Source organism: Colletotrichum siamense, assembly GCF_013390195.1.
Source record: "Colletotrichum siamense strain Cg363 chromosome Unknown KSG_Cg363_contig01, whole genome shotgun sequence".
Lineage (NCBI taxonomy): Eukaryota > Fungi > Ascomycota > Sordariomycetes > Glomerellales > Glomerellaceae > Colletotrichum > Colletotrichum siamense.
In genome coordinates, this window is record NW_023501014.1 from 5,379,552 (window position 1) to 5,393,358 (window position 13,807).

The 13,807-nt window shown below is 57.3% G+C and overlaps 4 protein-coding genes across 4 annotated transcripts; 2 read left to right on the top strand and 2 right to left on the bottom strand.

Moving 5' to 3' along the window:
• Positions 1-958: 958 nt before the first annotated feature.
• Positions 959-2,816, top strand: CGCS363_v001351 (uncharacterized protein; the record flags this gene model as incomplete). Its single annotated transcript, XM_036633200.1, has 2 exons — positions 959-1,783; positions 1,848-2,816. The coding sequence occupies 2 exons, from the start codon at positions 959-961 to the stop codon at positions 2,814-2,816; spliced, it is 1,794 nt and encodes a 597-aa protein (XP_036501821.1).
• A 2,168-nt stretch (positions 2,817-4,984) lies between these two features.
• Positions 4,985-8,683, top strand: UGT80A2-0 (Sterol 3-beta-glucosyltransferase UGT80A2; the record flags this gene model as incomplete). Its single annotated transcript, XM_036633201.1, has 1 exon — positions 4,985-8,683. One exon carries the CDS (start codon positions 4,985-4,987, stop codon positions 8,681-8,683), a length of 3,699 nt encoding a protein of 1,232 aa, XP_036501824.1.
• Positions 8,684-9,069: 386 nt separating this feature from the next.
• On the bottom strand, positions 9,070-9,728 carry CGCS363_v001353 (uncharacterized protein; the record flags this gene model as incomplete). The annotated part of the gene is made up of 2 exons (XM_036633202.1): positions 9,070-9,113; positions 9,161-9,728. 2 exons carry the CDS (start codon positions 9,726-9,728, stop codon positions 9,070-9,072), a joined length of 612 nt encoding a protein of 203 aa, XP_036501823.1.
• Positions 9,729-11,575: 1,847 nt separating this feature from the next.
• Positions 11,576-13,098, bottom strand: exgB (putative glucan endo-1,6-beta-glucosidase B; the record flags this gene model as incomplete). Its single annotated transcript, XM_036633203.1, has 6 exons — positions 11,576-11,643; positions 11,693-12,119; positions 12,174-12,368; positions 12,418-12,469; positions 12,519-12,586; positions 12,637-13,098. 6 exons carry the CDS (start codon positions 13,096-13,098, stop codon positions 11,576-11,578), a joined length of 1,272 nt encoding a protein of 423 aa, XP_036501826.1.
• Between the last annotated feature and the right edge of the window lie 709 nt (positions 13,099-13,807).

Sequence of the window (13,807 nt, forward strand, 5' to 3'; positions counted from 1 at the left end):
AAACCCACGTCTCGTGACACAGCCCAGGCCCGGACCAGACCAGGCCAGGCTTGCCAATTGCCAGACCACTTCAAGACAAGCCTGACAACACCCGACAGCCTCCCAAACTGCTCTCGACGGCACGAAACGGCACACTTACCGCCAAGCCTGACGCTCCAGCCAGCCGCCAGCCTCAGGTCCAACCAACACTGTGACTGACCTGAGGAAGGTATTCCAGTGGCGGGGCGGATACTGGACGGAACCACCTCACCGTTCACGTCCAGCGTTGCGGCCTGGAACCAACTGTGCCGATGGGTTTCACAGCGCTCCTCGGGGTCAGTCACAGGCCACGTCTGCACTGAACGAGCAGCGGCGGGGCAGGTTCCAGCGGGGCTCCCTCACTGAATCAGGGCTAGTGCGGGGTTCCTGCTGCGCCCACTGCTGGCATTTCTGGGCCTGCAGCACCTCACCATTTCCCACCTGTCCCAGTCCCAGTCCCAGTCACAGTCGCAGTTCCAGTTCCCCCATCCCAACCCATCCCAACTCATTCCATCCCGCCCCATCCCGGCCAGGCAGTGTGCTCCAGCCGGTCCTCTCACCTCAGCCAGTCCCAGATCTGGGTCCTGATTGATGTGCTGCTGCTGTATCCGTGGTCCTTAGGCTGTGATCCTCAGGCTGTGAGAGGGTGAATTGCAGTGAAGGTGCTAATTATATGCGCGTGTGAGGTGGGGGGGGCAATGAATTGGAGTTGGAACCCTTGTTCGCGCCAGCCAGCCTTCGCAGGAAGCTCCGATGACGAAACCCAGGTAGAGGGCGCAGCCTCTTTTCTTTTCTTTCTTCATCTTGCTTCACCTTCCATTCCTCCCTCGCCATCGTCTCTGCACCCGCCCACATTGAGATAGATCCCTTCGCCAATCCTTGTGCCACAAGAACACCAGACCTGATGATTGAAGCCGCCACCATCCCGTCCGCTCCTGCCATGGCAGACTCCTCAAAGGGCCTACAGGCCCTGCGCGAGTCCAAACCCCCTGCCACCGACACCTTCACCTATCTGACCATCATCGGCGAGGTCCTGTCTCCTGAGATTCTACCAGAGCTCAACGACATTTTGCAAGATGCACAGCTCACCCAGGACATCGGATGGGACCTGGTCGAGATGCTCGTCCCCGTTCAAGGGAGCGAGCAGTGTCTCGAGACCATTGCGCAGCTGGGCAACCCGCGCGAGGTCATCCTGAAGGTCCTCGAGGTCCTCGAGAAGAACGTCGACGATGCCACAGACGACGAGGACGACGACCAGACCACGGCCACATTCGTCAACCTCGTCGGCATGCTCAGCATCCTCCACAAACGCCTGAACGTCGCGCGGCCCTCTCGCTTCGTCCACACAACCCTCCAGAGCGTCTACCGCACCTACCATCCCCGCAATCCTGAAATGACGGCCGCAGTCATCGCCCTTATCCGCTCCTTGTCAGGCGAAAAGCGACCACCTCTGCCCACTCGCCAGTCGAGCAACAAGCTCGACACTCCCTTCACATCCAGCGACCCCACGAAGCACGCACCTGACCCCGAGGCGGGGAAGTCCCAACAACTCGCGCCAACCGAGCCGGCCACCACGAAGCGCCTACTGCAGTCCTTCATCACCTGCATAATCGAGGCCTATGTCAACTGCACGAGCATGGAATGGGCCTCCCGCCTGCTCGAGTTCTACAACCCGGAGCGCGTCGTGATCCGGAAAAGCATGTTGCGCGCCTTCAAGGAGGACGACGACTTTTTGGCCAGGGACGCTCTGGTTGGCCAGCTGGTGGTATGTACAAGCCTTCGTCCGATGTTAGCGTTGCGGACGGACGAACTGCTAACAATTTAACTAGGCGCTTGCAGGAGATCTCGGATTAACTCGCGTACATGACCTGTCTGTCAAGGAAATCTTCGAAGGTTCCATCGTCCACAGCCCCCTGTCCATCGATACCGATGCCCTCAGCCCCTCCGCCATCAAGCTTTCCACCGGAGGCGTCTGGTGCCTTGTGGCGTACTGGCTCTTCTCGGCGGAAGTCTTTGATGCCGATTACGAGCAGGTGCAGATGACAATTTTCCCCGACCACAACAAGCTGTTGCAGGGCTTCCTCGGCGATGAACCCCAGACCCGCATCGTGGGCAACCCGGGAACAACAGAGGCCCTGGTCGTGATGGGGCTGTATTTGGAGAACTACAAGCGCATATCGCCATCAGACGGCCACGGTGACTTCATGCCCTACCACCATCTGTTGACGCTGGTCTCGGTGTTCCATCCATCTCTCACTGTGCGCAATGTCGCCACGACCCTCGCCGGCCTCGTCCTGCACGACGACCCTGACGACAACGACCGCCTGAAGATCTTGGAAGATCTCCTCGAGAACTGCATCTTCTCCGCCCTGCAGGCCTCTGCGGTGACATGGCTGCGAGAGGAGGTGATTATGGCTCATAAACGCAAGCTTACAAACAGATTCGCGTCAACGGACGCCATTGATACCCTTCAGTACGCATTGTTTCCCAACCTGGCCTTCCTCAAGGACCAAGACGCCACCGCTCTCTGGGAGTACTGGGTGCAGAACTTCCCCTTCCACCTGCAACTCGCCAACTTTGCCTACTTCCTATTCGCCGGCACTGAATTCCAGCACCTCGTACCAGCGAGCATGCCGGGTGCCGTCGAGCAGCGCTACGTAGAGCCGCTGCTGCATGCTGCCAAGACGCTACAGGCAGCCGTGGAAAAGAAGGAGATTGACGACCAGGGACAGGGCGGAGAGGTATTCACGCAACTCGAAATCTTGACGATGCGATTAAAGAGCTTGCCCCTTCAGTAAGCTTCGTGTACATCAGCCGCCGGACATCAAGGGAGCCACGGCGCCGGCAAGCCGAATTGCTCTCTGATACAAGGCCTTGCATTTTGGGCGTGGGTTCATGACGGAGTTTCTTATGAATTACGAATCACCTAAGCTGCTGAGCAACGAGCAGCACGCAATCTAAAATCACAGTGCCAAAGCTTGTTGACCTGATTTGTGTGATCTTGGATGATGATGTGTGCTCAACGCCGGTGCTTACCTGAGGTGCGGGTCGGTGCTGACTATCTCAATAATCGTGGCTTTGCGGGCGCGGGCCACGTTGATACTTTCGGTGTCCCTTACTGGGAGGGCTGTGTCGGCACCCATCCAGCAATCCTAATCGAGACAACTAGCCGTGGCTTTGCTCGGCGTTGCTGGACGTGGTTGACTCGACACATCCAGCATTCTCGCCTACTCACTCCCCCGCAATCATCTCAAAGGCAATCTTCCTCTCTTTAAAACTTTTCTTCCTCCTCCAGCCCTGTTCCTAATCGGAGCTTCCCGTGGCATTCGACGATGACAGCCAGCCTCACTTTGTGAATCCCTCTACGGCACGTTACTCCACGTCCCAATTTGCAACCGAGACCCCGCGCGAGTACTGTCGTTTCGATACTGCTGTCTGAGCACATACTTTACATGTTTCTTCAGCGCACAAAGTGTATCTCTGGTCGACTTGGAAGGCCACACGTTAGTTGAAGGAGAGGCAGCTTGGCAAGACTGTCTCTCATGTGGGAGTTGAAACCCTTCCATGGGCGATAATTCTACAGACCACAAACAGACGGCGACTCATCTTGTTGCATCGGCACCGCTCGCACGTGTCGTCTTATCCCCCACGCAGGACGTGACGAAGGAGCTTCGTGGGGATGGATGAAGTCCAAGCGGAATGCACACTGCCTTACCTTGAGGGTCCGGTTCGGGCCTCCGAGAGCCGCATTGTTTCGCAAGTTGGAAACTCTTTCCGCCCCGTCTTGCCAAGCGCCCAAAGTGCCCCCCGTCGAGAGAAGCTTGGCTTGGTGAACGCGACGTCAAGTGTGGCGAGGGCGGTACGTGGCTGTGCTTCATGGACGTCCCATCTGCTCAGCCCATTGGCCTGCCGAAAGCCAATTGCAAAAATGTGGATCTTTGTTGTGGCGCCGTCAACGACACATGCGAGCAATCACGTAAAAGCCGAGAACCTGGAAGGCGACACAGGCCAGGACGTGCAGATTCCGTCGCGCCGCATCCCAAGGGGTTTGAGCCAATTTGCTACAGATAGACGGCCGGCAATGTAGACCCAGTCTTCAAGCGCCCGCTGTGGTTGAGATTGCAACTCCAGTCGTCACTCTTGTGCCTGCACTGTCCGACAAGAACCGGCCGGCAGTGTGATGATGATGGGCGCGAAGTGTGTGTTGTCAATGAGGCATGGTACGCAGTAACGTTCAACACACAAGAGATTGGTGGTGGGTTGATTCAACGCGAAGTGTGGTGTCCGGGACAGAGTCTCCGGCCAACCAGATCGCTTACCCCTGCACGGACCAATGCGGTCCAGCCAATGTAAATCTCGGCGCACGGTCCGGAGGGCCACTTTCCATTTGACAGGGATCCACCCTGGCACTGGGCAGGCCTGGCTAGCCCGCGAAGCCTTTTAGAGTGATCGGGAGGTGATGTCATAATGCCAGGGGCTGGAATTTCGTAGCAGCTCAGACTCGCTGCTGCTTTGGAAACGGGCTAGCACTGCGCGGCCGGCTTGCAGAAGCTTGCTTTTTGGTGTGAAACTCACCCGTACTGAGGCGCTCGAGACGGGCCCGAACAGGTCTCTGGCGTGTGCCGACAATACGCAGGGCGTTGCCGCTCTTCCTTTATTTTCTCTGTCTCCTCGTTGTCTACGAAGTAGCTTGCCCCCAGCTAACGCCCCCTGGCTCTGCCGTACGTCAATCTCTGTGGTAGCATGACAACTGGCCAAGCACACCAGTGACGCGAATTCTGTGGTTACATTCTTCGCTCCGAGCAATAATCTCTTTTGTTGTGGAAGCCCGCCCCTTCATGGCGACACTGAACCACCGCGACTAACCCGAACCACGCCATCACCAAATCTCGAAGACCGCAGCAGCATATCCAGTCAAAAATCAATAACCCCAAACGAAAGACCGCCTAAGAAGGTCGACGCCATCATGGCGAACCCACTTCCGACGGCGAACGTGGCCCTGGGCCAGACGGCAGATTCAGAAGCTGCCTCGACGCCGCAGACCGAGAGCCTTCACATCGACGAGATCAACGACGGCGGCCAGCAAGTGGCCGTCCTCCGAGACGGGAACAACAACATTGTCTACCCGTCCTACGTGCCTCCCGAGATCGACTCCCCTACCGATGCCGCGTCCCCTCGGACACCAAAGTCCGCAAATTTTCCCAATGCACCGGCACCAGAAGCGGCCAAGCCCCGGAAGACAACCTCAGACCCGACAGCTCTCGAGCAGACGAAGGCGCCCGCCTCCACCGGGGGGCAAGATCGCCCGCCTATGGACGCAAGATCGAGGACGGAGGCTCCTGGCCGCAAGACGAACCCACGAAATGCGCCATTCCCTACTGTGCCCAAACGGGCGGGGACTTCCTACCTGAACAAGGCGATCTGGCAGGCGAACACGCAAGATTCGGACTCGACGAGCTCGAGCGATTCCTCGGATGATGAAGAATCAAGGACGCCAGCCGAACAGAAGGCTGCCGAGGAAAAGGCTCAGGCCAAGGCAAGGCGTCGACAAGAGTCCGCGGATCGCTACAGGCGGTTCCGTGTAGGAAACGACAACTACAACACCAAAGGCAAGGTCAAGCGAGATGGCCGTCTGAGGATCTCGGTCAAGGAGACGGCAAATACAGGATATCTCGCCAAAGCTCTGGGCCACGCCGTCAAGAGGGTCGTACCGATTCACGAAGGCCAGGAGGACGGGGAAGAGGCCCGACGACCTGACCTGTCTCGCCTGTCGTCTGCCACCACGGCCACCGATCGCGAGCCGAAGCCGCGGCTCAATATTGTCATCATGGTGATTGGCTCACGTGGCGACGCACAGCCGTTTCTGAAGATCGGAAAGATTCTAAAGGAGGACTACGGCCACCGGGTGCGCATTGCGACCCATCCGGCGTTCCGCGAGTTTGTGGAGAAGGACTCTGGCCTTGAGTTCTTCTCCGTTGGTGGCGACCCCTCCGAATTGATGGCCTTCATGGTCAAGAACCCCGGCATGATCCCCACTCTCGACGCCGTCAAGGCCGGAGACATTGGCCGGCGAAGATCGGCCATGGCAGAGATGTTTGAGGGGTTCTGGCGGGCCTGTATCAATGCGACGGACGATGAAAAGGACGTCCATAACCTCAAGATGATGGGCCAGAGAGACCCATTCATTGCCGACGCGATCATTGCCAACCCGCCCAGCTTCGCACACGTTCATTGTGCTGAAGCACTCGGGATCCCTCTCCACCTGATGTTCACTTTCCCTTACACGCCGACACAAGCGTTCCCGCATCCGTTGGCGAGCATCAAAAAGTCCAACGTGGACCCGGGATACACAAACTTCATCTCCTACCCTTTGGTCGAGATGATGGTCTGGCAGGGATTGGGTGATTTGGTCAACGACTTCCGAGTGAAGACACTCGGACTAGACCCGGTCTCGACGCTCTGGGCCCCAGGCGCAACCTACCGATTACACGTCCCGTTCACGTACCTCTGGAGCCCTGGCCTCGTGCCGAAGCCCCAGGACTGGGGCGACGAGATTGACGTCTCTGGCTTCGTGTTCCTCGACCTGGCTTCGTCTTTCGAGCCGCCCAGCGACTTGGAAAAGTTTCTCGAAGCAGGCGACGAGCCCATCTACATTGGGTTCGGCTCAATTGTCGTCGATGATGCCGATCGCTTCACGCAGATGATCTTCGACGCCGTCGAGATGGCGGGGGTTCGCGCTTTGGTGTCCAAGGGATGGGGTGGTCTTGGCGGAGACGAGATGGACGTCCCCGATAACATCTTCATGTTGGAGAACACACCCCATGACTGGCTCTTCCCCCGTGTCAAGGCATGTGTCATTCATGGCGGTGCCGGAACCACTGCGATCGCCCTCAAGTGCGGCAAGCCCACCATGATTGTTCCCTTCTTTGGCGACCAGCATTTCTGGGGCAGCATCCTCTCCAACTGCTCTGCGGGCCCCGAGGCGGTGCCCTACAAGCACCTCACCGCCGAGAAGCTTGCCGAGGGCATCAAGTACTGTCTCACGGAGGAGGCGCAAGAAGCAGCTGGCAAGGTCGCTAAAGACGTTGAGCTAGAAGGCGATGGCGCCAAGAACGCGGTGCGCTCGTTCCACCACCACCTCAACCTACAGGGTCTGAACTCCATGCGCTGCTCCGTACTCAGAGACCGGGCAGCGGTCTGGACGCTGAAGAAGACGAACATCAAGCTCAGCGCTCTGGCCGCCGATATCATTGTCGAAGAGGGACAGATTTCGTGGAAGAGGCTCCGACTGCTTCGCCACATGGAGTGGAACGATTTTGAGGGTCCCGGCGAGCCCGTCACTGGCGTAGCTGGTTCTGTCGCTGGTACGTTAGGGAACGTGTTTGGTGGTGTGGGGAGCGTCCCCTACAAGCTGGCAAAGACATCTCATAAGCGGAAAGAGAAGAAGGAAAAGAAGAAGAGGCTCAAGGCGATGAGGGAAAAGCGCACGTCGGCAAAGAACCAGGACTCGGAAGCCAATGGGCACGCGGAGACCGAGAAAGAAGTGCCCAAGGCATTGAACAGGCAAGAAGGCGATTCCAGTGAGAACGAAAACCAGGAAACACAAAACGGCCAGGCCAAGGAGGGTACTAAGAAGGACTCTCAGACAAACGGCAACGCAGCTTCAGGAAGGCCCGGCCAGGGCGACCGCCGCGACACAATGTCTTCGGTCGAAACCGCCACGACGGTCGACAATCCCGTCGAAGACTACGCCACCGAGGTTGGCGACGGCGTCGGCAAGACGGCCTCAGCCCTGGCCCGCGCCCCGGTCGATCTCTCCATGGCCCTGGCGCAGGGCTTTCATAACGCACCCCGCCTCTACGGCGACGATACCGTCCGCCGCCCGCCCCGTGTGACGGGTATCCGCTCAGGCCTCAAGGCGGCCGGCAAAGAGTTCGTCTTCGGTATCTACGACGGCACGACCGGCCTCGTCCGCCTGCCCGTGCGCGGGGCCAAGAAGGACGGCTTCACGGGTTTCGTCAAGGGCACCGGCATGGGCCTGACGGGCTTCGTCCTCAAAGACCTCAGCGCCATCATTAGTCCCGTCGGCTACACCCTCAAGGGAATCGTCAAGCAGACGGAGCGCCACAAGCAGCCGGACCGGGTCGTCCGCCGCGCACGCATCGTCCAGGGCCAGCGGGAGCGGCGACAGCTCGGCGACCGCAAGCGCGAGGTCGACAAGGAGGTCATCACGGGCTGGCTGACCATCCGCGAGCTCATGGAGGCTCTCGAGGTCGAGGAGAAGAAGAAGGGCATCACGGGCCGCCTGTCCTCCAAGAAGCAGCGTGTCAACCACGCCGCCTTTGAGAGCGTCGACATCGCCGAGCGCACCCTCACCGCCCTCAGAAAGGGCGAGGACATCAGCACCGTCGTCGGCACGGAGAAGGAGCTGCGCAAGACGGACGAGAAGCGCAAGAGCCCCGCCGCGAGGCACAGTGTCGACACGAAGCGGTCGGGGGAGAATGACAAAGGACGCAAGTCTGCGGAGAACCCGCCGAGCACTACAAAGGATGACAGCGCCCTCGTCGAGAACAAGACGGGTGAGGCGCAGGCAGAGGCGGATGCGGAGGCAGCGAGCAAGTCTGAGCGGCCGGGTGTTGAGCGCTCGACGTCGCTGCAGGCTTAGCATGCCCGAGATCCATCGTGGATACAGCGAATTTTCTTTTGTCGCTCAAAAAGATACAGAAACTCTTAGGCATGTCCATGGCATGCGTGTTTGGCGTTTGGGATTCTAGACGTTCAAATTATACCCAATTTTTGGCAGTATTGCGTAGGGAGTTGTAGGGAAGCGAAGCGTAGTTAACGTAGTTGGAAATAATTCAGGTAAAAGTAATCAGCTTCAATCACGCATCATTTGGCCTCTCTCGCATTTCAACATGACCGTGTTGTTTTTATTAGGTATTAGTTACGGATATGGGTATGATGTTGTGCGTTTGCCCGTCCTCGCCACGCCGAGCCCAATTCTATCGGCTCCATGGTCTTCCACTTCTACACGTCCCCATACCGACATGATTACTTGGAGACCTCCTCGCGGAAAACCTGGACTGCCTGGCAGGCTGTGTAAAGTTAGCAAGAATTCCGCGTGTCAAAGCAGAAGACATACTGGGATTGACGGGTTCACCAGCGGTGACCCAAACGAGAGATTGGTAGTAGTAGTTGCCGACAAAATCCCAGCAGACGTGCCAGCGGTAGTACTTTTCCGCGGTGTAGTTGACCTTGTCGGGGACAGCCTTGGAATCGTCCTGGCGACTGTAGATGAAGAGCTCGTTGTCGTCGTCGTCGAAGCCAAAGCTGTAAATGCCCGTGGTGCCGGGAGAGAAGATGGGAATGGCCCCGTTGCTGACCAACTGAAGCTGGAGGTCCAGAGTCGTAGGAACAGGGTCACCATTGCCGATGGGCAGGTTCCAAATCAGAGGGCCGAGAGTAGGCTGGCTAGAGCTGGTAGTCATATTCCAAAAGTACTCTGAGTGAGTTTGCGCGGAGCCATTAGTGCTGCGCTCAGGGCAGAGACCAGCTTGGCCAGCTCCAGAGTGGCATGATGCGAGGTAGGTCCCCTTGCATGACGGCTCGCTACGAGGCACGTACTTGAGGTAGAAGGGTGAAGACTGCGTTGTCTCTTGGGCAGAGACCAGGGCGGTGCCCAGGAGAGCAAAGACAGCGGTGGCCTTCATGTTGTCGATGGAAGAATGGGTCGAGATTGTTTGTGTTGGAAAGACAGAGGGGAGAAGTGATGCTGATGAAGATGGAATGTGCGTGAGTGGAGGGCGGCAAGCTGAGTCTTATACTGAGGAGAGGAGTCGTCGGGGTACCTTGAAGATGGCTTCGTTGCGAGAATACGAGTTCTGTCGGACAAGGCTAGCCAAAGACGATTTGCGGATGGTATGTCGTTGGGATGGAGGTGGGAGATGTTCGAGAAGATGGAGGGGTCTAAATAGGGATGGCGGGCAAGGCGAGAAGACGGTGTGCTTCCCTCAGCACACTACTCTCTCCACGACTTGGGGCATGGTTCCTTCTCCGCCATGTCGTCAGTCAAGCAACAGGCAAGAGATCCCAAGGGAGCCGCAACCTTACCGTCGGAACCCCGCTGATCTGCTTTTCTGTGAGGTACATTGCTTCCTCACTCGGAAGCAGACAGTTGGGTGCTGTTACCTCAGGGTAGCATGACATCCAACCAGTCGTATGAGCCGGGCGACCCGGAGCCTTTCCAAATGTCTGTCAGACTGAAAGGGGAAAAGGGAAAGGGAAAGGGAAGCTACTCGCTGGGGCATGTCGATCACCTCCCGCCCACAAATCGGCTCCGATGGACATGGAGCTAGGAGGGAACGAGCCAGTGAGGGAGGCGGCAGCTCGACTCGGTAAAAAAATCTGGGGAAACAGCTGCGCAGGCGGATGTCTGATTTGGATCGTCACACAGGGTCGCACTGCGTCAGCGGCCCTGCTCCACCCGTAAACGACTGATGGCATCGTCGGACGGCAATCACGCTTGGTGTTCAAGTCATAGCAACCCACAATTTCAACCACGCCGCTTCGCGTGGATCGAAATCCAACTTCCGCAGTGTGGGTTGATCCGAGATTGATGATTGAAAAGAGGGGAACGGCAGTCTAGAACTGAAGCTTTCGTCAAGAAAAGAAGCATAAAATCTTGTTTGGCTTCTCCAGTGGCAGCTCCAGTGTCCTCCCTTGCGTCGGCGTCGTGGGTACGCAACGGAGCGCCCGCCACATGCACGTCATGGATGCCGGGAACCGCGATTGCGGCTGAACGTCAAATGTCACTCTGGGGCGATCACAAACACCGCGTTTGCAATTTAGGCATTCGAGACAACAGGTCCGCTCTACTTTCCCAGCATTGGGTATTGCAGGAAATTCAGCCCGAGGGCGTTTGCAAGGGGGGCAAAGAGCGAACACCATGTGTTTGCGAGACATGACGTTGAAACCAGCACTCTAAACACGCAAATGGTGCCGATAGCCCGGCCAAAATGCTTGGCTTCCCGTTAATCTCAGCGGTTGGCGGACCGAGACATGAGCTTAGCATACGGGTTTAATGAAAGGGCCGAATGACAACAAACGGAGGCGAGAGGGCGGTGCAAACCGGGACCAGTAAGCTTTGGACGACTGCGGGGAGAATCGCAGGCATCCAAGAAATATTTTTGCTGCCGAACGCTGATCTCCCGTATCCTCCGCACCGGCGAGGGCGATCTCGCGGCCGTTGCTGACAGACGCCGGTTCTGGGGTGAGCAGCGTTGCCGAATGCGGGAAGAAATCAAACGCCGCTCGACTCGTCGCAGAATGCTCCCTTTCGGGCCCAGTCTGCCTAGCCTAGTCAAAATGGTCTTGCGGACTACGTTACGTTACCTTCGAGTTATCATAAAAGTATCCGCCATCTCATTTGGGCAGCTAGTTGTCATCAATGGAGTCGTGTATCTATCATTCAAGCTGAAGTATGTACAATGAAGATGTAAATGCCAAGGTATCCAAACAGCCAGAAGGCCGTTGAGCATGGTCTATAAGACGTCACTCCCTAATTGCAAACACCGGAGCTGGCAATGGTGTTCAGGTCTGTAGGGACAATACCCGCGATGACAGCATCTAAGCATCGTTAGCAATGAGCAATCCACACTGGCGTGAGTTAACATACCTCTGTAGGACCACCGGTAGTCTCCAAGCTGAGCCTTCCATGACCAAAACACCCAGCCGGCGGTGTTCTTCTCATAAGAGTGCACCTGCGCCGCGAACCACTTCTTGTAAAAGTCCTTTTGCGAGTCCTTGCTCCAGCCGTCCGTGTTCTCGACCGAGTCCGGCGGGCTGATGCTCCACTCGCCGACGATGGTGGGGCCGGAGGAGTCGCTGTTGCGGTTGTCGTTGCACGAGGTCGAGATGTAGTCGGCGTGCGTCACGGGCACGTTCGTCGCCCACTTGAGGTAGCGGTGGTCGTCGAAAGCGGTGAAGTACTTGTCGTCCAGGAACTCCACCGGGTTGCCTGAGCCCCAGAGCGTGTTCATCATCTGGATGTGGAAGTAATTGTTCGCCGAGACGCCGAGGTCCTTTTCGACTTGGCGGATGGCCTGTGGAAAGCATGTCAGCGAGGTGGTCTCAGGGTATGATGATGGAACACTCACGTTGTAGGCGTTCTTGTAGAAGGTGCTACGCATCGAGGGGACGGCTGAGTCCCAGCTGGTGGGCTCGTTGACGAGCTCGATCATGCCGACATTGCGCATCTCATTGTGGTCGTGGGCAAGCTTCCTGAGGTACTGGAGGAACTTGACGGCTCGGCCGTACTGGTAGTCGTTGTAGAAGCCGGCAGAGGGCGCGAACTATTCACGTCAGATCAGAAGTCTCGTCGTCCACTGAAGGTCATCTTACTTGGCCAGTAAAGGCGTTCTGTGCGACTTGGGCACCGGGGGCACCGTGGTGGCTTCGAACATGTCAGCTAAAGAAAACGTGATCGGGCTGACACGACTTACTCCAGAATGATGTAGAAGCCACGATCGCTGGCCCATCCGCAGAGTTGGATCAAGTACTTCTCAGCTCCCTGACAAAGATTAGCCAACGCTTCATGTCTTTCCACGACGCAACACGAACCCTTGGGAAGTGCTCAGAGTTCTTGTCGACCAACGACTCATCCAGCCAGTAGCCGAGCGGGATACGGATCGTGTTGATTCCGTAGCCCATCATCTCGTCGAGGTCGGTCTGGGTGATCCACGAGCCCCAGTGCTTCTGGAAAGCAGCGTCCGCCTTATCCTGGCCAATGTTCATGACACAGTCGAACTCGGACTTCTGGCCGCCGCAGCCCATGTTGTTCCATTCGGTGTTGGCCATCCACGGCTCAAAGACGAAAAGGGAGCCCAGGTTGACGCCCCTAATCTTGCCGGCTGCGGGCATCCAACGCTTGCCAACGCTGGGCGCCTCATCGTCGGTCGTGTTCTGGCCATCGAACAGACTAAAGCCGCGGGTGTCCAAAAGCTTCTTTGAGCCATCAACGGGCAGCCACGCGTGGGAAAGCTGAGCAGTGGCAGCGAGTGCCAATAGTGTAAGACGAACCATGATGAAAAATTGAAGAGTGTGGTCCAGTTGGGTTGATAGGGATGGAGAGCAAGATCCAACAACAAAGCGTGGCGAGACGGGCCGTCTTAACAAGCTTTTCCGCACCCTAGCGATGTACGGGACCGAACGATGACCTCAGTAGCCGCCGAGCAGCAACCGAAGCCATTGAGTAAGAAAAGAGATTATTCCAGGGGGCTCAGCCGCGATGCGGTAACAACGGACTGGTTGGGGTCAAGACGCTAGCGCAAATGCCGATCATGAGGGCTCGCTTCGACTCCAGATCTTGGATTTCAATGGACATGTTTCTTCGAATCTATCTCATCAAAGTTTAAGCGTCTACGGCTATTTGGGGAGGATGCAGGGGGATATTGTGGGATCGAATTGCAGGTTCATCCAATACGAGCCAAGGAAGAGGGATGAAAAAAATAGGCTGCCGTTTGTTCCTGCATCCGAGCATCTCGACCAGGTGCAATTGACGGCTGCCTGGAGATATGTCTCTAGCACCCCCCACCATCGTAAAGCCGTAATAGGTTATCCTGCCAAGCTAGGCTTGGCTGTGTGAAGAAGGATTGGCGTGCGACGGCGGGCTAACCCGAGCGAGGTCTGGCCCATCATCCCCTGTCGATGTCTAGTCCCCGTTGCCCAAGTTGGGGAAGGTTGCCAGCCAGCCTGCGGGGGTTGTCTGCTGCACCGTTCAGCGCGGTGACTA